The sequence below is a fragment of the Suncus etruscus genome, chromosome 1 (assembly GCF_024139225.1).
Source record: "Suncus etruscus isolate mSunEtr1 chromosome 1, mSunEtr1.pri.cur, whole genome shotgun sequence".
Lineage (NCBI taxonomy): Eukaryota > Metazoa > Chordata > Mammalia > Eulipotyphla > Soricidae > Suncus > Suncus etruscus.
The window spans coordinates 114,751,255-114,775,907 of record NC_064848.1 but is presented as its reverse complement, the minus strand read 5'-3'; the positions used below and the strand labels follow the sequence as shown (position 1 = coordinate 114,775,907).

Below are 24,653 nucleotides of genomic sequence, written 5' to 3'. Positions count from 1 at the left end.
TCAGAGATTTTAATCCAACAGGCCACCCTTGGCACTGGGCTCTCTGCACTGAGAGTCCCCTGGAAGTAACCTGCTAATTCACTTACTCGCAGGCAACCCTCATTTTAGGAATGGGTTAGTTCTAAAAGTGTGGGTGAGTCAAGGAAAATGTGGAACATGAATAGCAATGTGCCATTGAGACATTAGGGAGGTTCCTAAGACTAGACTAAACCTCTGTTCATAGCCTGAGATTGCTTTTTCTTTGGTTACCGTGAGCAGGTTACATACACTTCCAACAAAGTGCTCAGATGCCCACAAGCTCACAGCCTCCTGGCATGGTCCATGCATTTATGTTTTATTTGTTTGGGAGATGCACCTGGCAGTGCTCAGGGACTATGTTTTGATATGTCCATGGGGGGTAGTGAATGGGTGACGTGGGTCAGTAGCACACAGGCAAGTACCTCACCCTCATTACTCTATCTCTGGTGCCATTTGCATCACTAACAGATTCTCTAATGTGTCATGTCCCATTCAGATCCCAGGCATTTTAACAGATTCTTTCAATCCCCTGGTGGAGCTCTGTATTTTCACAAGATACCAGATATGTGTAGGTACTTAATGGTTGAGTTCCATTGATGGAGGGAGAGTACCAAGAAATAAACCCAGAGTCTCATTAATTCAAGGCAAGTGCACTTCCACTGTGCTACTTCCCTAGCCCCACTTTGAGATCTGAGAAACACTATTATAAAGACAACCACAGATTTACAACAGCACTGTGGGCATGCACATTCCAACACCCTCTTCTTTCCAAAGCAGTGGTTTTCAGTGGTAATGGCTGTGTCTGGAGACTTTTTCCTTTTGTCAAAGCAGGGTTCAGAGATGCTGCTGGCCTCTAGGGGGTAGAGGCAGGCACAATGCAGAACTTTCTACCATGCACAGAGCAGCCTCCACAACCAGCAAGCTTCAGCTCCAGATGTCAGCCATGCTGCTGTCCCAGAGACCAGTTCTGCAGGCTCGTGATGTCTGTGCTGTGTCCTCTGGGAAATCAGGGCCCCGTGATGAGGACTCGTCAGACCATGGCTGAAGGCCAACTTCTTAGATGTAAAAATAAACTTCTCTCCTTGGCTGACCTGATACTGAGTGCAGCAGAAGGAAAAAAATCATCCTATATCGATTGAATTTGGGGATCTAAGAGCCCCAAGTATATATAAAATATTGTTCACTAGAAGAGTGTTCCCCTCAGAGTAGAGGTAAGATCTGTTCAAAGCACAGCAACCCTACAGTGACCTAACAGTGATGCTCTGACCTCCACTTATATCCCCATACCTTTTACCCTCATATTCCAGGATGGATTACTGGAGCCTGGGCAAAGTGCAGACAATGGCCACACTTGTGGGAATGACTCCTGTTGTGACTGTGATGATTCTGTCTTATGAATGAGGATTTAGGAAGCTCAGAAGGTGTGTATATACTGGCGGATGCCAAGCTGAATAGGCCTGGGAGTCCATTTTTTTTTTAAGCAGAAAAGAAAGACCTACTGCCAAATTCTGAGATACAGAGCTGCACAAAAATAGCAATGACTGAGCTTGCCAGGAAGTGAGCCGATGGGAATCATGCGCTTTCACAATAAAGTGTTCAGATTTCTTAACAGCAGGAGCCTAGAGTACCTGGTGTGAGCCTGTAAAGTATTCAGATGTTCGAAACCACCTGAGATCAAATGGAAAATATTTTCAATAGCAAATTGTACTGGCCAGGGGGCAGGGAGGCATGGGCAGCTTAGAACTCATACAACAACAGAAGAGCCCGGTTATCAAGGCAAGCAGGCATCAGAGTACTTTGTCAGGGTGGATGAAACCTACTCCCAAAGGAAGAATTGACAGAGTTTAGTCTGACCCTAGAAACTTCCCTCTCTTCTTCCATGGCACATTCCTGTTTCAACATCTCTCCCCTCCTTGACTCACCTACATTTTCATAACTGACCTATTGTGAGCACAGAGTTCCTGAGATGGGGACCCTGGGTGAGGAGAGCCCAGTATCTTGGGTAGCCTTTGGCCATCTCCTCCTTTGGGAGTCATAATAAATCAGCCATGCTATGTGTGCCAATATTGGAGTCTGGATCTGGGCTGCGATGTCACAACTATTTATAAACTGCCCGGAGGAGCCCAGTCAGCAGAAACACACTGCAGCATCTTTAGGCAGCAGCTGGTCACAAGCAGTTCCTGGCATGCTGTGTCTGCTGTGACACACTGGATGTGAACACTCCAGGAGGAGCTGTGGACCATGGGCATGTCCAAAAATGGCCAGTGGTGGAATGTTTTCTCAAATGACACCACCTGCTCTGGGAATGTGGTGGTCTTCCTGTCCCCCAACTTCAGCATGCTGCTTACTTCTTTAGCTGGTAGAAACTTCTGAGCTGAATGCAATCCGGTCATCAATGCACCCAAGTAGGTGACTTTGACAGGTTCATTGTGTTTGGCTCCTTGAGCCCACCTCAGGAAGGAAACACGCAGACTTTGGGAGCCATAAGCCAAGCAGTGTGCAGGGTATGGTAACCTGGTCTGTGATGCCATCACTTTCCCCTAAATCCTTTATCATGTACAAGCTAGGTCTGGTTTTTTTGTATTCAGGTGGTGGGATTAAAGGTGTGTGCTACTGTACACCTTCCCAAACTGCCCCCTTCTCAGATCCTCTTTCATTCCTCATTTCTGTAGAGGCAGGTGATGCCAGGCACTTTCCCTAGTGGCAGAAAGAAACTTTAGCCCACACAATAGAGGGAATCTTGACAGCTTATGATATCCACTGAAGTCCTGTATCCTTAGTCCAAGGCGGACATTCTAAGTGAACCCATGAGGTCTGCACTTATCCACATCACAAATTCACTTTGAAAGACCCTCTTTATCTTCACTCCCTTGAACCCAGCCTTGCCCAGACCTCACCTTTTCTCTACAAGATTCATCCTCATTGTGAACAAGGACCTTGGAGGCACAGTGCACAGAGGTGAACAAGGGGCATACAGGGGCCCAGATGAAACCACAAAAGACCTCAGGCCTTTGAGCCCTCTTTAGTCTGCTGTCTGCAAAGAGCTGTGTCTGGCAGCGAGGTCTGACCACCTGAGCAACAGTTCTGTGGGCCCATGGGCTTACCTGGTAAAGTATGGGCGCTCATCATTGATGTTCACAATGGTCACAAGGAGGTCTGTGGATGCTCTCAACCCATGGCTGTCCCTCACTTCCACAGTGAGATGGTAACTGCCAGGAAAATAGCACCAGAGAAAGAATCAAGGTCTGCTACACCACAGGTAGGAGGAAGAGGAGAAGACTCTGGGCCCTTTCTGGCCAGTGCCTCACATCCCAGCCAGTAGACTCCCACACTCAGACCTGCTGCCTTCTTCCTCCACATCTAAAGCTAACACATCTGTTTTATTTCCACTCACATCTGCTCACAGAGCATACCTCCTACTGGCCTCCACAGATCCCCATAGGGGTCCACAGATAAAAGAAGAAATGAGGCTCTCAGCAGAGCCAGGATCCAGTAAGCACTGAGTTGCCCACAGCCTCACACCTGGCCCTGCCACAACTCTCTCCTCAAGGTCTGCTTGCATCTAGTCTGCTGCCATGTTAAAATATCCACTCAGCTACTGCCTCTCTCACACCAGAAGGACATCTCAGGCCATTCTCCAGAGGTCTTGGGAACCCTTTTCCTTGCCTTGATTTGAGTTTTCTGGAGATGAAGGTTTGAGGAAAGTGGCCTTCCAGCTCATTGCTTTATTCCTTCTCTCTGAAATTCACTGACTCCTGAACACTATGCCTGCTCCCTCTGGTTACTCTTGACCATCAAGAAAATAACTCTTGGGGCCGAAGAGATAGCATGGAGGTGGAGCATTTGCCTTGCATGCAGAAGGAAGATAGTTCGAATCTGGCATCCCATATGGTCCCCCGAGCATGCCAGGAGTGACTTCTGAACATAGAGCCAGGAGTAACCCCTAAGAGCAGCCAAGTGTTACCCAAAAACAAAAAAAGAAAACTCTTCTCACAAGACTAAAAAAGCTACCTGTTGAATCCTGCTTCAAAGTCAAATTTTGTGGTGGAGAAGAGGGTCCCATTTGCAGACAGGTTAAAACTGTTTATAGGAGAAACCAGGAAATACTGCAAAGAAAGCAAGCAATTAAGTACCTTTATACATCTTTCCTGTCAGAGATAACTTGATTCAGTTCCTAGCTGAACCAATTTCCTTTCTGACCAGTTCCTTGGATCAGTTCCTAATATTCCCATGGAACATTCTTGATATACTAAGTTGAGCTTCAAATGGGCAAATCACAGACTAAATCAAGAAAGCATTTAGCTCAGTGGGTCTGAGTCCCAACCTCTCATTGATCAAACCCTAAGAAGTAATTGTGTCCACTTTATTTTCTTATTTCATTGGGTGGGGCATACCTAGGGGGACCATATAGTATGCCAGGGATTGAACCCAGGTTGGCCTCAAGTTGGCTATGAGCAAGGCAAATCCCCTACCTGCTGTGCTATTGCTCAGGCCCCTGAGTCCTTTCTCTAGGAGATGTGCTTCTTAACCTCCTATATCTGTCACTGGAATCACCCTTCTACTTCCTAGGATCTCTCTGGCTTCAATTTTGTATTGTCTATAATCAACCCTGTTGAAATACTGCTGCTCTAGAATACTAGTAAAATGACATTGAAGTCAGTCAGATCTGGTTTCTATTCTTTTTTTTTTTTTTTTTTTTTTGGTTTTTAGGTCACACCTGGCCGCGTTCAGGGGTTACTCCTGGTTCTATGCTCAGAAGTCACTCCCTGGGGCTGGAGAGATAGCATGGAGGTAAGGTGTTTGCCTTTCATGCAGGAGGTCATCAGTTCAAATCCCGGCATCCCATATGGTCCCCCGTGCCTGCCAGGAGCAATTTCTGAGCATGGAACCAGGAATAACCCCTGAGCGCTGCCGGGTGTGACCCCCCCCCAAAAAAAAAATAAGTCACTTCTGGCAGGCTCAGGGGACCATATGGGATACTGGGATTCGAACCACCGACCTTCTGCATGCAAGGCAAACACTTTACCTCCATACTATCTCTCCAGTCCCTGGTTTCTATTCTTTAAAAGGTGAGATGATAGCACAGTGGAAAAGACGTTTGCCTTGCTTGCAGCTGACCCTATTCAATACTCAACACTACATATAATCCCCGGAGAACTGTTAGAAGTGATCCTTGACCACAGAGCCAGGAGTAAACCCTGGTACCACTATTTTTATATTATGATCACAACCCCCATCCCCCAAGCTACACCAGATGTCCCTTGCTTCTAAGAAGGAATCAACAAAGCAGAAACAAAACCTGGGTGAAAGGAAATGAATCCTGCTGGAAGGATGAAGGAAGAAAACTACCATGACTCCTAGTTCTTTGGCAAAGCTTCAAATGCATGGCCTTCTGACCAAGCAAGTGTGATTTCATATTGATGGATCATAGATACAACATTATATATGCTTGGGTATTGTAACTTTCTCCAAGTTGTGTGTGTGCTTGGGCCAGAAAGAGAAGGCAGATTAGAAATGATGGCTCCACAAAAAAAAAAAAAAAAAATTGAGAACATGAGGAGGGCCCAATATCTTTCCAAATGCAAAGGGATTTGGAAACTCAAGAATTTTCTTGAGTTGATTTGAAGTTTGTGCCTCACAGGTATATCTGGTCTATGAAACATAAACCTTGTCTAAAGATAGCTTCTTGTGATAAAGGAATAATGAACAAGTGTGGTAGGGTGAAACAAAGAAAAAGAAATGGGTTCCTCAGCACAAAATCTAGGATGAGCCCCTTCCTTGTTTAACATGTATAAGGGATGCCATCAACTGCACTTGTGTGTGAGAATGAGCTTATAATCACACAATGTAAAGTGTGAAAGGCCAGAGCAATAGTCAAGATGCCCACATTTCTATTCTTTTGTTCCAAGGGCTTAAAGGTTAGGAGGTTTCATTATTTCCTACTAGGATAAGGGGTGGTATCTCCTCCAGGTCTCAGATCTCTGTTTCAAATCATCAGTGGAGGCTTTTCCATCAGAACTCAGTCCCTGAAGTCTAGAATCAAAGGAGCCATAAGCTAAGGTTTCCAACCCAGCCATTTTCTGGGCTGTGATCACAGCTAAGCTTCCTACAGGAGAAGAGTGAGAGAAATACCAAAGCGATCAGAGGTCTCTTTAGCACTCTTAGAAGGTTTTTAAAAAATCATTTTTATGTGTTTACTTTCCACTTATTTTTAATAACACCTTTCTAGTTGTAATGAACCATTATTGTGAAAATTGATAAAGACAGAAAAACATATAAAGGAAACCTGTTATTAGTCACCTATGAAATCTTATCATGTTCATAATAGGTTTCTGTTCTTTACTATAAAAACACTCTCTGAAAAAAAGTGAGATGATGTTCTAATCAAAACTGTAATATCTTGTTCTCCTTGATAGCTTGGACATTTTCCTATGCTCTTAAATCTTATTTTATAGCTTGGTTGGTTAATAATGAAACAGATCCTGATGACAGGTGATTATTTGAATAAGTCTTTCTTGTTCTTCATTTGGCTTGATTTCTCGCCTGTTTGTTTTTCATTTGAATTTTGGGTCACCTCTGGCAATGCTCAGGGCTTATTCCAAGCTCTGTTCTGAGGGGTTCACTCCTAGAAATATTTGTGGGCCCATATGTGATGTGAAGGGTTGGATAAATACAAGGCAAATGGCTTAAACCTTGTATTATCTTTCTGCCTCTCCTACATCTTTTTTTAAGAGGGAATGTTTTTTTGTTTTTTTGTTTTTGTTTTTTTTTGGGCCACACCCGGCGGTGCTCAGGGGTGACTCCTGGCTGTCTGCTCAGAAATAGCTCCTGGCAGGCACGGGGGACCATATGGGACACCGGGATTCGAACCAACCACCTTTGGTCCTGGATTGGCTGCTTGCAAGGCAAACGCCACAGTGCTATCTCTCCGGGCCCAAGAGGGAATGTTTTAATAATTCAAAGAAGCATCCTTCTCCCATCTCCCCAAGTTGTAAAGCATCTCTGGTACTCAAAAGCAAGATGCTTAAACCTTTTTCTTGTTGTTGTTTTTGTGCCACACCTGGCAGTGCTCAGGGCTTACTCCTGACTCTCAGATATTGCTCCTGGCAGACTCAGGAAACCTTATAGGATGCCAGGGACCGAATCCAGGTCTGTCCCGAATTGGCAGCATGCAAGGACCTACTGCTGTGCTATAACTCTGGCCCAAGATGCTTAAATCTTAAGGCTCCCTACCAACTTGCAGCCAGCTTGCTGCCTGCCCATGGAACAGTGCTATCTCTCTCATTGAAGAATCCACACATAACTGTTGATGTAAGGCCCAAGTGATGGAAAACAAGCCCCGAGGGGAAGGGGTGCAGTTATACCTATATTCCTGAACCAGGATGTCTTTTCTACAAGGCTACTGCTAAGATGCTTTAGCTGCTAAGTCCCAGTTCTGGTTGGTCTCAGAGTTAAGTCTTTGAATATGGAAATGCCAGATAGACCTTGCTCTCCACAAGCTTATGGTCCTGAAGATCAGGAGAGGTATGCTGAAAGGGATCAATGCAGGTGATGATAAACTAGGAACAAGCCTCTTAGCTGGCTTCTATCCAGATAGTGAGCCATGAATTGGAGCCTCTGAGTTAAGTGTGGGTGCACTGGAGCAGACTGTGGCATCTCTATCCTGGTTTCAGCTATGAAATCTTATTCAAGAGTGCAATAACAATGGGACATGCCCTTAGGAAAAATGAAGTCACGAAATTTGCTTACATATGAATAGACATGGAGATTATTATGCTGTGTGAAATGAGTCTGAAGGAGAGGGATAAACAATAATCTCAATCATCTGTAGGATATAAGAAAAATAAAAGACAGTGTGGGGATGTTATCCTAAGACAATAGAAATGAAGATTAGAAAGACCTTATGATAGGAAGCTTTCTACAAAGAACAGAGAGTACAGTTAGAGTAGAGAAGGATATACTATGAAAAGAACATGTGTGGCACTCTCCATTAATGGTAGTGCAAACCAGTGTCAAAAAAGAAAAGAAAGAGACAAGTAAAATGTCTGCCCCAGAAGCAGGAGGGGAGGGTGAATGGGAGGCAAGAGGGTATCAAGGAGAGTGAGAGGGAAATTGTTGACACTGATGATGGGAAATGCCCACTGGTGAAGGTTATTATACATTTTATGACTGTAAATCATGAATAACTTTATCTATGGAAAAAAAACTGTAATAAAGAGGCCAGAGTGGTGGCGCGAGCAGTAAGGCATCTGCCTTGCCCACGCTAGCCTAGGGCAAACCTAGGTTCGATCCCCCAGAGTCCCATATGGTCCCCCAAACCAGGAGCAATTTTTGAATGCATAGCCAGGAGTAACCCCTGAGCATCACCGGGTGTGCTCCCCCCCCCAAAAAAACCCTGTAGTATGAACACCTTATAAACATCTTATGGTGTTTAAATTAAAGAGGGGAGGGGAGACAATATCCCTCTGGTTCTCATATTAGATATAGAGCAGGGGTTTTTGTTTGTTTGTTTTTGTTTTTGGGTTACACCCGGCAGTGCTCAGGGGTTACTTCTGGCTCTATGCTCAGAAATTGCTCCCAGCAGGCTGGTGGGGAGGACCATATGAGATGCCGGGATTCAAACCACTGTCCTTCTGCATGCAAGACAAATGCCCTACTTCCATGCTATCTCTCTGGCTGTTTTTTGAGATATAGAGAAGTTTTTTGTATGGTAACTACTACTGGTGAATTAGAGCCTAAAAGTCACAAGGGAAAGCATTTCACTCACTGGCCTCTCCTGTACCAATCAATACACAGTACATGATCCATTCATTGTTGTTAAATGGTACGTATTGGAAGTAGGGAGCTGAGAAATAGGAGATAAGGCAGGTATACCTGGTTCAAATTCCCATTGTCACACATGGTTCCCTGAACATTGCCAGGTGTTAAGCCCAGAGTCAGGAATCACTCCTGAACATCACTAGGTGTCCAAACCCCAACAAGTACATTAATAGTTATATATTGAGGTGTTCTTGTTTTATTCCTGCTGAAATAAAATGATCATTCTCATCTAAAAATTTTAAAATAATGAGCTGGAGGAATTAATGTAGGGGTTAAAGCACTTGCCTTACATGTGGTTAACCCCAGTTTGAACCCCTGCATCATCTATGATTCCCTGACCTCCACCAGGAGTGATCCCTGAGCACAAAAGTAGGAGTAAGCCCTGAATAGATCTAGGTATGGCCCAAAAATAATCTTTAAGCAAAATTTATAAAAATGACAACAAAACATCTTACCAAATTCTTTTTTTTTAGAGATCAGTTTTAATTTGGTCATGCTAGGTCTGAAACTGGGTCTGAAATTCAGGTCTGAAATCTTGTCTAGTTCTGCCTCCAGGCTCAAGAAAAAGAAAAAAGAAATAGATAAAAAGGGTGAAGAACTGTATATCTAGGAACACAGCAATTTTCCTTTTCTTTCCTGTTAAGAGGCTGCTAGCTTAGAATTGGATTTTTTCCCCTTCTAGCATCATGCTAATTTCCTTTATCCCTGAACCTACAGGCGTGTGTTAATGGGAATTGCAGTTTGGTAGTTAGAACGGAGATAATATCCATAGACTAAAAATATTGTGTCATGTGGCCATTTGCCAGTGCCTCAGTAAAGCTTTCTGTAAAACCTGGCATTGGGTCCCCTTTTTAAAGGCTTGTTTAATCAAAGCTGCTCCCTTGATATTCATTCTTAGAAAACAGAAATTAAATAGAATGAAAAGCAACTACAGCCCCTCTCTGCTCCAGTACTGGCGAAGAAAGTCCTGAGTAATCAGATCAATTCTGAGTAATCAGATCAATTCCGTTAACAAATGCTCATCAGACAGGCTTTCTGGTTTTCCCTCTGGGAATATTCCTTCACCACCACCTGGTTTCTCTGTTTGCAGCCCCAGGCAAAGGGACAGCTAGGGACACAAAGCTTCCCTGTGAGAGTCAGCTTCCTGCCCGTGCTCCCTTTGGGGGTGCCATAGGTGTGAGAAGAGAAGGGAGAGGGAGGTGGCCCAGTTTTCCGGAAATGTCAGGCTCCCTGAGGCTGCCACTCTATCAAGATTCAACATTTCTTGTTTGAAAGCATTCATTGCTCTCAGGCCTGCAATGGAATCTGGCAACAGGAATTCAGCTTCTTAAGAACAGTCTTTCCGGAAGTTTCCAGGCCACCCAAGCTAAACTTGAGAGAGTGAATGAAAGAGAGAGAGAGAGAGAGAGAGAGAGAGAGAGAGAGAGAGAGAGAGAGAGAGAGAGAGAGGAGAGAGGGAGGAGAGAGAGAGAGAAGAGAGAGGAAAGAGAGAGAAGAGAGAGGAGAGAGAGGGAGAGAGAACAAGAAGTCTTTAAACACTGAGGCTTTGTCCCCCACAGCACACAGCATTCTCTCCCACCCATGCCCTAGCCCCATTCTAAATGCAATACCACACCTTGTTATTTTTTCAGTTTTAGCTGGATATTTTGTAAAAACCTCATATTTGCTTCCCTCAACCCAATTCCTCCTGATCCCAGCTCAGATACGGAGAGGAGGGGAACAGGTGGAGACAGTTTTTAGGAGAAAATATAAGCCTACTGTTTTGTTTTGTTTTGTTTTGTTTAAAAAAAAAAAAGACTGAGGGGCCAGAGAAATAGCATGGAGGTAGGGCATTTGCCTTGCATGCAGAAGGACGGTGGTTCAAATCCCGCATCCCATATGGTCCCCCAGTCTGCCAGAAGCGATTTCTGAGCATGGAGCCAGGAGTAACCCCTGAGTGCTGCTGGGTGTGACCCAAAAACAAAAACAAAAAAAAATTAAGACTGAATGCAAATCTTGACTACTGGTATTATATTGTTGTGAAAGTGAGCTAAGTAGATTGCAGGCAAGTATTGGAATATTTCCATGTTTTTAAATGCAAATTGCTTTCTTACATCATCATTCTTGACAGCTGATCCCCAAGCTCTGTCCAAAAAAAATTTTTTTTTGGTTTTTGAGTCATACCCAGCTACCCAACAGCACTCAGGGGTTACTCCTGGCTCTATGCTCAGAAATCTCTCCTGGCAGGCTCAGGGGACCATATGGGATGCCAGGATTCCAACCACTGTCCCACATGCAAGGCAAACACCCTACCTCCATGCTAACTCTTCAGCCCCTTTGTCCAGATTTTTGCAGGAGCAGTTCAGTTCTGTTCTTTGATCCAGGCTTCATTAGTTTGAGGATGATGATCCCCATCAAGTCAAGATTCTTCCAGGTCAGAGTACAGTGTAGGGGTGTTTGCCTTGCATGTGAGTAACCGGGGATCAATATCTAGCACCCCATAGGGTCCCCCTTAAACTTCCAGGATTGATCCCTGAATGCAGAACCAGGAGTAAGCCCTGAATACCACAGGTGTGGCAAAACCAAGCAAGCAAACAAACAGAAAGTAGCCCAACACATGAATTCAGCTTCTTAATTCAATCCTTCAGTGAGGAGTCTAATACCCCTGCTTTTAAACAGAACCCTGAGTCAAATGCAGTTTGCGGTCTTTGGATGCTGACTAAATGAGATAGCAGAACTAAATAAATTGGGGCTGGGGTACAAACTCTACTGCTGGAGACACACTGATCTCCTTTGATTAATGATTTTTCTGGATGCCACCCAGTGATGCTCAGAGTAGGTGGGTGCCTAGTAACTAATTCAGGGCTTCACGAAACCTGTGGGCCATGTGCTTAAAAACTGTCTATCAATTAAACTAGCTCTTGAGCTTTAGAAAAATTATTTTTTTATATGAAAGTTGCTGGGGAGCAGGAAGGTTACTGTATCTACACTAAGGGAGACATCCAGCCGGAGAGATAGCACAGCCGCAGGGCATTTGTCTTGCATGCAGGACAGTGTTTCAAATCCCAGTTTCCCATATGGTCCCCCGAGCCTGCCAGGGGCGGTTTCTGACCGTAGAGCCAGGAGTGGCCCCTGAGCGCTGCTGGGTGTGACCCCCCCCCCAAAAAAAGGGGGAGACACCAAGGGCAGAAATGATCAAAACAGATGAGTGAGATTTGGTTCAGGAGACCTGGGTTCTCACTGGAGGTGCCTGAACAGGTCAAGGGCTCACTTCCTTTTCAAATCAAAATGAATGGGCTGCTTGATATGCTTGGGGTGCCAGGCAGGATTTTTGATCAGGCTCCATGTCTCAGGACCATCACTTCAATTCCAGATAAACCGAAATTCAGCTCCAGCTGCCATTGCTCAAAACCCTCAGCCAAAAGAGGCAGAGAGAATTATTTCCCCTGCTGCCCTCCCAGTAGCCCAGCAAGTAGCAAGGTTATTGCTCTTTTAATTTAATCCTTTGTCTACCCGGGTGAAGACCAAGCACATTTTCCTTTATGCAAGAGTCCTTTCCTAATGGAAAGGCCAGGAGAAAGCCCCTAATGGAGGAATTGCTGCACTAGATCACTTTGCCTCCAGCTGCGAAACTGATTACCGTCCTCAGGGTCTCTGAGGAGGCCATTTGCTAGCAGAGGGGGGAGGTGGGTTGGTGGGAAGGGGGAGTCTCGGGGAGGTAGAGAAAGGGCAGGGGGAGGGGACCCAGAGAAAAAATCCCAGTGAAAAGAATTGTTTTCAAATAGGCCAAGCACTGAATCTATGCTGAGCCCCTGGCGGGTGGACGATCTTCCCCTGGACCCGATGGCCACACAGAAGGTGCACAGGGAGTGGCTATAAGGCTAGCTCTGAGTCTGTGTCAGTCTGCCAGTCACCTGTAGCCACTGGGCATGCAGGGAAGTGGGACAAAAAATGCTGAAGTCGGGGCCAGAGATAGTACAGCAAGTAGGGCATTTGCCTTGCATGCAGCCAACCCATATTCACTTCCCAGCATCCCATATGATTCCCCAAGACTGCCAGGAGTAACCAACCCCTGAGCCCTGCTGGGTGTGGCCCCAAAATGCGCGCGCGCACACACACACACACACACACACACACACACACACACACACAACACGTGCACAATGTTGAAGTGGGGAAGGCGCAAGGAGGGCTTGCTGTGGAATAGAGGCTGTGAACCATCTCATGAGTCCTTTTCTTTTTTCTTTTTCTTTTTTTTTTTTTTTTGGTTTTTGGGCCACACCCAGTGGTGCTCAGGGGTTACTCCTGGCTGTCTGCTCAGAAATAGCTCCTGGCAGGCACGGGGGACCATATGGGACACCGGGATTCGAACCAACCACCTTTGGTTCTGGATTGGCTGCTTGCAAGGCAAACGCCGCTGTGCTATCTCTCCGGGCCCTCACGAGTCCTTTTCAATGTATTATATATAGGTCAAAACGATGACAGCCTGTGGAGTAAAAGAGTGGCCAGATTACATTCACCTCTCATGATACACTTCACTGTTCCTGCTAAACATTCCTTGGCAGATGTACCACTCTTGCCTGGCTTTGCTGTTGGACAACACTGGTCCAAACACTGCTCAAGCACATGTTTTAAAATGCCCTTTCTCTGGAGGGAGGGTAGGGGTGAGGCCACATCTAGTAGTACTCAGGGCTTATGCTCAGGAGTAGCCCTGGTGGTGCTAGGGGACCATATTCAGTACCAGGAATTGAATCAGATAAGCCTCATACAAAGTAAGTGCTTTAACACCTATGCTCCCTTAAGCCCCAGGAACTGGCAAAGGAATCAGTATAAGTTCTCATCAGGGCCAGAACATCCTAAGAGAATCATTCATAAGCCAATATTCCACACCTTTCTCATCAAAAATGTTGGCAAATCTGTAGGTCCCCAGGCCCATCCAGAACCAAAGATTCCCACATTCCAAAAGCAGCACATTGATGGATGAGGCTCCAGCTTGCAGGCAGAGCACTTGGGGGCTTCCACAGTCAGATGCCGAGTCCCTGCCACCGTATCACACCAAGATAGCTGTGCTTTACAAAGTGCCTGGTTAGGTTTGGTCCATAAGCCTTTCTCCTTGTACAGAGCAAAGGATGTCCTGTAACCCTCCTAAGTGCCCAGAATGAATCGGCATGCACTGATGCTACCACATGCTGCTCTGAACTGTGAGAGAAAGCCTCCTTCTAGCATCCATCCCGGGCTCCTGCAGACTTTGGGTTGCTGTCAGTTCCGGCACAGGTGTTAACACTTTATTACCATTTCCCTGGCAACTTGAACACGTCTAAAGCCCAGCCCAGATTTTCTGCAGCTGCTCCAGGACCTCTCTCCTTGGTGCACAGGAGCTCTTATAGGACCCGTGGCATTGGTGCCACCTGGGCCCAGCCCTGCCTCTGAAAAAGCAGTAGCCCCCTCTAGGGACTGTTTTTATTTTGCTTCGTTTATTTGTTTGCTTTTTTTTTTTTTTTAATTTTTAATTATCGCTTCAGCGATGACTCTAGCTGGGCCCGGAGCCTGTCTGGTTTCAGTGACTTCCCATCCCAGGGACTGGCTTTGGTGGCAATCTTCACTCTGCAGTGGCCGCCCCCCAGCCCGAGCCCCAGGCCGCCCAGGATGCTCTCGGATTGGCCGTCGCTGGACATCGGGGCCGTGTCCAGCTCGGTGTAGCCGCGCTCCAGGAAAGCGCGCATGGACGCGGCGGTAGCCGGGGCGTCCATGCGGCGTCCCATCTCCATCGTACCCAGCACGGTGGCGGGCAGCGCCGAGTCGCCCGAAGCCCGCGACGCCCGGGACATGGTGGCGGAGGCTGCGGGGCGCACGTCGGGAGGAGAGAGGGACGACTCGCGCTGCGGACGGCGGCACGCGCCACGGCCCGGGACGTTTGTTCATTTTTGAACCACACGTGCTGGTGTTCAGAGGCTACTCCCGGCTCTGTGCTCAAGAAGTCTGCAGGGTCCTCCTGCATGCAAAATGGTGTGCCCAGGGGCCGGAGAGATAGCATGGAGGTAAGGCGTTTGCCTTTCATGCAGGAGGTCATCGGTTCGAATCCCGGCGTCCCATATGGTCCCCCGTGCCTGCCAGGAGCAATTTCTGAGCCTGGAGCCAGGAATAACCCCTGAGCACTGCCGGGTGTGACCCAAAAACCAAAAAAAAAAAAAAAAAAAAAAAAATGGTGTGCCCAGACTCTGGGACTCTCACAGGAACCTGAGGTGGTTTTTAAAGGGACCATACATTTCATTCAGTCTCAAATTTTAAAAAATTGTATTAGACCAAAAAAAAAAACATGAAAAAATGTTTCACATAACTAACAATGAGGTATCATTTCACACTACAAAGACTGGCGAACATCACAAAGAAAGCTGGTGTGGATGTGGGGAGAAAGGGACTCTCATTCACTGTTGGTGGGAATGCAGGCTGGTCCAGTCTTTTGGTAAAATAATATGGACATTCCTCAAAAAGCTAGAAATCGATCTCCCATATGATCTAGTGGTACCATTCCTAGGAAAACCCTAGGAACACAAAAAACACAATACAAAAATGCCCTCTACACTTCTATATTCATCACAGCACTATTTACAATAGCTGGAATCTGGAAACAACTCGGGTGCCCAACACCAGATGAGTGGCTGAATAAACTATGATACACTACACAATGGAATACTATGCAGCCATTTGGAAAAATGAAGTCAAGAAACTTGCTTACACATTGATGGACGTGAATATTATTATGCTGAGTGAAATGAGTCAGAGGGAGAGGGATAGAAATAGAATAATGTAACTCACTTGTAAAATATAAGAAGAAGGACTGTATGGTAATAATGTTCAGAGATAATATAGATAAGGATTAGGAGGACCAGTTCATGGTAGGAAGCTTGCCACAAATAGCAGTGAGTGCAGTTAGAGTAGAGAAGAATTTACTATGAAAATGATAGTTGGAACTGATCACCCTGGATAAGAACTAAGTGCTAAAAGGGGATAGTGACAAGCATGGTAGCATTTCATTAACAGTAGTGCAAACCACAGTCTTGGAAAGTGAGAAAGAAAAGGAAAGATAGAGAAAGAGAAAGAGAGAGGGGGCTGGAGAGATAGCACAGTGGTAGGGCATTTGCCTTGCACACAACTGACCCAGGACTGACAATGGTTTGAATTCCAGTATCCTGTATGGTCCCCCGAGCCTACCAGGAACTATTTCTGAGCACAAAGCCAGGAGTAACCCCTGAACGATGTCGGTGTGATCCAAAAATTAAAAAGACAGAGACAGAGAGAGAGAGAGAGAGAGAGAGAGAGAGAGAGAGAGAGAGAGAAGAAAAATACCTGTCCCTGAAACAGCAGAGGTGAATGGGGTGGAATGGAAATGGGGACATTAGTAGTGGGAAAGGTGCACTGATAAAGGGTGATGTACATCCTATGACTGAAACCCAACTATGAACAATTCTGTAACCACAGTGCTTTAATAAAGCAATAAAATAAATTAATTTGAAAAACTATTTTTTATTGTTTTTTCCCCACACATTATCTTTCTTCTTTCTCTTTCTCAGAACTAAAGCAACCTAAGAGGTATGGCAGCTATCTTGTAACCATGAGGTGAAAAAAGAGAAAATAGTTAACAGACTTTGGATGAAAGAACAAAAGAAAAGGGGCCGGCAAGGTGGCGCTAGAGGTAAGGTGTCTGCCTTGCAAGCGCTAGCCAACGAAGGACCGAAGTTCATCCCCCGGAGTCCCATATGGTCCCCCCAAGCCAGGGGCAATTTCTGAGCACTTAACCAGGAGTAACCCTTGAGCACCAAACGGGTGTGGCCCGAAAAACCAAAAAAAAAAAAAAAGAGAACAAAAGGAAAAACAGGACCATGGTGTCTAAGGCAGTTACTGTTCTGGATGCCTTATTGCCACTAGATTTCTTGTTAGAAGAAAAGTCTCATATTGGTGACACCTGGATTAAGTTTTCTGTTATTTCTAGACAAATGCCAGCCTACCTAATATAATAAGAATGTTTTTAGCACATAGTCTGGAACCCATTAAGTGTTTACAAAATCATTCACCTCATGCAAATATCAAACACAACTTGAATGAATGAGTGAATGGAAGAATTAGGTAAAGAATTTTTTTTTCTCTAGAGGCTATGCCTGATGGTGCTGGAGAGGGTAGGCAGGCACACAGTGCCAAGAACAGAGGTCAGAGCCTGGCACCTTTCAGGCAAGGTACAAGTTCCACTGCTGGAGACGCACTGGTCTCCTTTGATTAATGATTTTTCTGGATGCTTTCCAGTGATATTCAGAGTAGATGGGTACCTAGTAACTAATTCAGGGCTTCATGAAACCTGTGGGCCATGTGCTTGAAAACTGCCTATCAATTAAACTAGCTCTTGGGCCCTAGAAAATTATTTCTTTTTTATATGAAGGAATGGGGAGAACCACATCCAACTCTGCTCAAGTATCACTCCTGGTGGTACTCAGGGGACCATTTGGGATACTGGAGGATTAGACCCAATTGATGATATACAGGGCAAGTGCCCTACCTGCTGTACTATCTCTCTGACCTTTCTTGTATCTTTGTGAAAACTTGGCTCCAAGCAGCCTGACTTCATCTCTTGAAAAGGCTATATTTAATACCTCTCTTTGGGGTAGTCATGTTGCGCTTACTTAAAAACCATGGAAGAGGCTGGTAAAAGAACTCAAAGGACTAGAGTGGACACTCTATACACACAAGGGTTTGAGCGTAGGGTTTGATTCCCCTGTGCACTGCCAGGCAGCAGTGTTCCCCTGCATTGCTGGGCCCAAGCAGCATCATATTGCAGGGCCTAAACATTGAACTAGCTGGTTGGCTGAGAATTTCTGGGAGTGGTTTGGGGGTGCATCATGCTTTGCTTGGAACGCCCCACTTCCCAACCAAATAATAATGTTGGAGTTTTAGTGACTTTAAATTTATAAATATTAAGCAATTTCAATAAGCTGAGGACTCTTCTAAGTTGCTTTATGTGTACTATCTGATACAATCCCCCTACTCCAAGAGCAACTATTATTCCTCCAGTTTACAAATAAAAAAATGAAATCTCAAAGAGGTTAAGAACCTATCCAACTATTATGCTGAGTGAAATGAGTCAGAGGGAGAGGGATAGACATAGAATAATCAGAATAGTCTCATTCATCTATGGGATATAGCAAAAATAAAAGACAATATGGTAATAATATTCAGAGATGATAGAGACGAGGGTTAGAAGGACCAGCTTATGATATGAAACTTACCACAAAGAGGTTAGTGCAGTTAGAGAAATCACTACACTAACAACTATCATGACAATGGTAATGAGTGAGAGAAGTAGAATGCCTGTCTTGAATATCGGCAGGGGATAGGGAAGAAGGAAAATGGTGGACATTGGTGGTGGGGAAGTTACACTGGTAAAAGGCGGTGTACATTCAGTGAGTGAAACCCAACTATGAACATTTCTGTAACCACAGTGCTTAAATAAAGAAATTATTATTTAAAAAAAAGAATTTGCCTAATATCACACACAAATCCAATCTGGACCATGTCTTCAGAGTCCCTTGCCCATTTCAGCCACCACAGTGTCCCATCTTTGACTTGGAGAGCACATTCCTCCTGCCACCTGCCCTCAATGCCCTGGGAGGCTCTCTGATAAAGGCCACAGGGCAGGACTGTCCCCGGCCTCACAAGGTGACTTACACTGAGAGGTATGTTTCTGCTGGTATCTTCTGGATCAAAGGCCTCAAACTGGTAAATGAACCCAGGATTTTCACCTTCTGTTATGTAGAAATTTAGGCCTATGCAACCCAAGTGGATAAGAAAGATATTGTTAGATAAGGCATGAGAGACATTTTCAAAGCAAGATAGGAGTCCACGATCAGAGAGAACTGGGCATTTTAGCCTTGAGGGAAGGAGGAAGCAATGGTATAGGCCATGGGGAAGACATCTAGCTACTGCTTGCAGGTAGGTTGAGAATCAGTCAGCACTAGGATTGGCCATTGGCATCAAGTTTTTACTGGATCCGTCCCTTGAGAAGTGACTAGTATTTCTCAAATGTTCTCCAACCTTGGCACCTTTATGACCTTGTTTCCTTTCTGTGCCCCCAATCTTATCATCTAGGCCTCTCGTCTAATATCATGTTTCTCCATTTTTATGATTTTTCACTTGTATCTCACCTTGGAACATCATGGAAAGAAATGGGAGGACCATAAAGCCAGGATTGAGAAACACTAGTCTAAATTACTATTATTCATTGAGAAGAGAAATGTGCCAATGACAAGGTAGGAAATAATCTCGGGTGGAAACCTGCTTAAAGTACCAGATCCACTTGAATATGTGGGGTTTTCTCCTAGAGCATATTTTTAAAAAATCTCCCAAAGCAAACTCAGTCCCCCAGCAGAGATAAATGACTGAAATGAGAGACCTAAGGGTGGAAATAGGGAGATGGAGGAGCAGGGGTTGCATGAAGCATGATAGGTTTTCCAGTTCCCATCCTGAACTTACCCAGGAGCATCCTCCAAGACTCCTTGTTAATATAAGACACACCATTATCTAAAGATATAGCATTGGGAGCTATGTTAGAAATGGGGACAAAGGGGCCAGAGCAATAGCACAGCAATAAGGACAGACCCAGGTTCATCTCTGGCGTCCCATATGGATCCCCCAAGCTTGCCAGGAACAATTTCTGAGCACAGAGCTAGGAGTAACCCCTGAGAGCTGCCAGGTATAGTCCAAAAACAAAAAAACAAAAAACAAAAAAAAAGAAAAGAAAAAAGAAAAAAAGAAATGGGGGTGAAGATAGATGTTGCATCTCTCATTATAAATCACAGTACCACAGACTTGTCCTGAACAGCCAAGTGAGGTGTTTGTTCAGAAAGTTTCTTATTGAGGATAGAACTGGACTAAATCCACATGGGGGTGTTAGTATAGTCATGTTCCCTAGAGGCGCTCTGCTGGCCATGGAGCACCTGTAGCAGGGCTGTCTCTCAATAGTGTCTCATCAGTGCTCTGCATTCTAGAAAATCACATGATGTTTGCGCAACCATGAGATCTCCACACCAAGCATTTCTACCTCCATGGGAAAGCAGTGAAAATAGTTGGCACAATGGTGGCTATCTATGCCACAGGCTTAAGTCTAATAGCATAGGAGACAGTGTACAAAAGGAGAATGAACAAATTCGATAATGACCAGCACTCTGTGATAAACCGAGTGGGATTGATTGATCTGGGTTCCTCAAGAATGATCTACTCACGATCTGAGCCCCAGTTTCCTCTTAAGGCCTGGGAGAAACCTCTAGAGAAATGGCTCTAGTGAAGGACTTTGTCAGTTGTTGGATTTTATGATGGGGCTGGAAGCGTTTGCTTTACTCCTGCTCATTAAGCAGCTGCCTTTCCCCAGAAACAGCTGCTTGTTTATTTACTTTGCTGTGCTGCTCTGTCCCGGGGGTCTTCCCTGATGCTACCGTCTGGTCTGTGTTACACACCCCAGTGTGGCTGGCTTACCTTTTGCCAAACTGCCTGGAAATTGAGGTGGCTCATTCACATCAGTCACCTGGACAGTCAGGACCTGTAGGTCAGTTATCCCCATGTCATCTTTCACATAAATCTGCAAATCAAATATGTTTGGTCCTATTTCAAAATCCAGTTGTTCCTTCCCGGTAGTGACAACCTAAAAAACAAATGCAAAATTCTTAGCAGTCAAGGGAAAGAGCCTCTGTTTTCTATGCATGCTTTTGTAAAGGGATTTTCCCAGGAAGGAAAGAAGCAGCCAGTTTCCTAGAAACTATCCTCCACTGGTGTCAGAGAGACCAATTGTTTTGCCTTAGTGTCCCTCCAACACGAGCCCCTCAGCACCTCACTCCAGGGACTCCTGCCTTTGCTGCTTTTCAGATAGAAATAACATATTCAGAAGACATTCTGACTCCATTGACTAGAGCTGAAAAGCCTAATCATTAAAAAAAAAAAAAAACACCTGCCATCCAGGGCCCAAGAAATAGATAAAAAGAGTGAAGTACCTATATTGAGATGAGAAGTCCAAGTTCAGTCCCTGACCACATGGGATGAGCACTGCTGGCAGTAGCCCTGCATGCCCCTCCCCTTGCCTGAGTAGAAGCCCATTGCTGAGTCTGAATGCCAAACCATCTGTCTGAATGCTTCCAGGAATGTTCAGAACCTGAGAATTGTTGAGAAAGCCTCTCTATAAAAACTGAGATTGAGGGGCCGGTGAGGTGGCACTAGAGGTAAAGTGTCTGCCTTGCAAGAGCTAGCCAAGGAAGGACCACGGTTCGATCCCCCGGCATCCCATATGGTCCCTCAAGCCAGGGGCGATTTCTGAGTGCTTAGCCAGGAGTAACCCCTGAGCATCAAATGGGTGTGGCCCCAGAAACAAACAAAAAAAATACTGAGATTGAACAATGGATAAGGCACTTGCTTTGCACTTGGCTTCAGTGGCCATGACTCTGGCTCAAATCTCCTACACCACCTGAGCACCTTCAGATGCCACTCTTAAGAACAGAGCCTGGAATAGTCCCTGACAACCTCTGAAAGTGGCCAAAACCCCCTTCTCCATCACAGAAAAACAATTGCATCAAAATTATCATCAGGCTGGGGATATGGTTCAAGGGACAGTCTAACACAAATAAAACCCTGAATTCACTCTTTGGCACTGCAGACCACCCTGAGCATAGCCAAGACTAGTCCTAGTGAGCTCTTAGCACCTCCAGACCCAACCACCTCTGGACTAGAGTCAGTGAGGGGGGGGCCACACCAAGCCAATGACTATTTGGAATAGGCTCCTTAAGTCTGTCAGCTCCCATGAATAGATCTAGATGTTCTCATTCTTGGAATAAGATACTGGTAAGTTAAAATTTGACTCATCATTCCATTCTAATTTTCCTAAGTCCTCCTCCAAGAATAAATGAGTTTACATCTGTTTAAATAAGGAATGGTATTTACTTATAACAGCTTGCTCTGTTTTGTATTGTGTTTTGTGTGTATGCGCTTGTGCCTTTCCACTTCCTCCAATTTCAAAAACTTGTCATCTGCACAATATAGGAGCTGGGCAAAGAAGCAAGAACCAAGGTCAGATGATAGCACCCTAGTTCTTAATCTAGAATCTAGACCCTGACTAATGGAAGGGAGGCTTGGTAAGGGGAAAACTAGCTGAAGGTCACAAATACCCAGCACAGCCTCAACACCACCAACTCAGCTTGTAGAGTCTTCACATAACCCAGAACACTTTGTGACTTTAATGACTAAATCTTAAGAATGTCCTTGGTTGGACTAAGAGAACGTCTGGTTATTAATCAGACTAGGACCAGACAATAAGGCATACTGCAAGCTGAGGTAAGTGATCTGAGCCCATTTCCATTACTGAACTTCATTGTGACCTGGGCAACACCTTTTATTTCTCTGACTTCAGTTCCATGGTTATTAATGTAGGTAGATAATGCTTGCCCTAGTTACACTAAGTTATAAGTTACACTAAGTACAATAAGTTATTAGAATAAAGATCTATATCTGAGCTTCTTATACTTTTTCTACTGATGATCCCTTTTTGCTTAAGAAATTTTTATGAAACTTTGGGTATATAGCTTTATATGATAGTATACAGATCAAGCTTTTTTTTTTGGGGGGGGGGAGTCACACCCGGCGGTGCTCAGGGGTTACTCCTGGCTGTCTGCTCAGAAATAGCTCCTGGCAGGCACAGGGGACCATATGGGACACCGGGATTCGAACCAACCGCCTTTAGTCCTGGATCGGCTGCTTGCAAGGCAAATGCCACTGTGCTATCTCTCCGGGCCCACAGATCAAGCTTTTACTAATAATGAACTACAATAAAATTTATTGTACATAGCTCCCACATTGTTATATGACCCTGTGAATGCCTTACCCATTATACTATTGTCCAGTGTTTTTGATGCTGTTCTGGACAAGACTCAGTGAGACCATAGTGGTCAGGATTGTAGACAAGTAAAGGAAAGTGGGAATCAAAGAGTGGGAACTAGAAGTGGCTACTCATAGCTCCTAATCCCTGAGATCTGCCATATCCCTAAGGCACCCCCTATTCCTCAGTCTTAGCCCCTTGATCAGCTCCAGAGGACCCTCTGCTCAATGGTCAGTCAACTTGCCTGATGAAACTCTGACTGCTCTCTTGATGAGAATTGTGAGGCAGCCCAACAGGGGTTAGCAGTGGTGATAATGGCAAAGGTCTTGGGATCAACTGCATGATCTCAAAACTCAAGTCTGATGCCAATTTATGGGGCAAGTTGCTCAACTTTTTTATGCTTCAGCTTCCCCTGATTTAACCTGAAAATGCTAATATCATACCCCTCGATAGTCTCACTAGGAGGAACTAATCTTTAGATACTGCACTTCCCTGGGATGTTCCTATGGTACATCTTGACTCATTTCATTCTAAATTTACCAAGGCCACTTCTTTGGGTAAAAGGCAACATATGCATAAAGATATATTTACTTACAGCAGCAGCTTGGCTTTTTTTTATTGCTGCCTTTTCACACATTCTACCACTTGTCCTTGGTACTACATGTATATTGGAGACATGGAAGAAACAGTGAGAACAAAGGAGGGATCGTTGTCATTTATGGCTCAGAGTTAGAGAGTAACAGTGCACTAGTTTCATTCCCAGCACTGCATGGTCTTTGAGCACTGCTAAAAAATAATCGAGTTGTTTCTACTCAAGAATTTTCATTCACACAATAAATATTTAGTTCATAAAATATTTGGGAGTTTCCCAGCATGTAGTAAATATGAATTGTTATCATCATCCTCTTCATTATTAATCATGCTCTTTCCTGCATGTGCTGTGCACATGGGCCCAGGTTCAATCCCTGGAACCATATGATCCCATAAGCAATATAAGAAACAAATTTCAGACCTGATCTGATAGTAGTACACAAATGCTGCCAGGTATGGCCCTCAAACAAAATAAATAAATCAGATAATAATAGAATTAATATGTCCATTGGCAATACAATTCTTTTTGAGCATGAATGTATAAGAAGACTGTGTGGAAATTTTTGCTAAAAATTGTATTCCTTCTATCCAACCCAGATGGCAGTGGCTGTGTCTTCAAGGAAGGAGGCCTCTCAACACCCATAAAGGACAGACCCCAAGCCAGAAACCCAATGCCCCATTGCTGGAACATGTCATACTGTATACTATCTGGGCTGCTCAAAGCAGGGTGAAGTTTGACCCCAAAGGTATTATGATATTCAGTAGGTTCTTATGAGTAATTTGGGCTGAAGAATAAGATCTCCTTGGAGTACATAGTGAATAATTTGGGTTATTTCTGAGAAGAAGCAACTGATACTTAAGGATTGACTTAGGAATTTGCATCCTATTCTGCATTAAATAAGTATCCTGAAAGCTGAGCAGTGTGGTTCCAGCAGCATCTCAGGTCTAAGATAATATCCTGAACAGTGTGAGTTGAGATTTGCTGAGGGATAAGATCAAAACCAGCACAGACTGCTTCCGTAACTGACAGCGCTGATAAAATCTAATGAAGTAAGGGCAGAGCCATGACCCTGGAGAAGGGCTTGTGGGGCATTAATCTGGCAGTACATATGCTAAGGGATAAAAAACCTAAGTGAAGAGTCAGAAGACCTAGGTTAAACCTTTATTTCATCCTTCATGGCTTTGCAACCTTGAGCAAATCAATCAACCTTGCTGGATCTTTGTCATCTTATTGAACAGTGATGATATCATCTTTGGAACTGCACATTGCAAGCAGCGGGCTGTCATCTTCACTCAAGATGAGTGGAGGCCAAGAATGAGTATTCTCTGATGGAAGCAGTACAGA

The 24,653-nt window shown here is 44.7% G+C and overlaps 1 protein-coding gene across 1 annotated transcript in view; it reads right to left on the bottom strand.

Annotated features, from left to right (window-relative positions):
* Positions 1-24,653, bottom strand: part of CDHR3 (cadherin related family member 3) — a 67,517-nt gene that overhangs the window by 39,050 nt on the left and 3,814 nt on the right. The window contains exons 3-6 of the mRNA XM_049777640.1: positions 20,335-20,500; positions 18,532-18,629; positions 4,030-4,124; positions 3,123-3,227 (exon numbers count right to left, since the gene is read on the bottom strand). Of these exons, the coding sequence (XP_049633597.1) occupies positions 3,123-3,227; positions 4,030-4,124; positions 18,532-18,629; positions 20,335-20,500 (464 nt within the window). The remainder of the gene's footprint in view (positions 1-3,122; positions 3,228-4,029; positions 4,125-18,531; positions 18,630-20,334; positions 20,501-24,653) is intronic.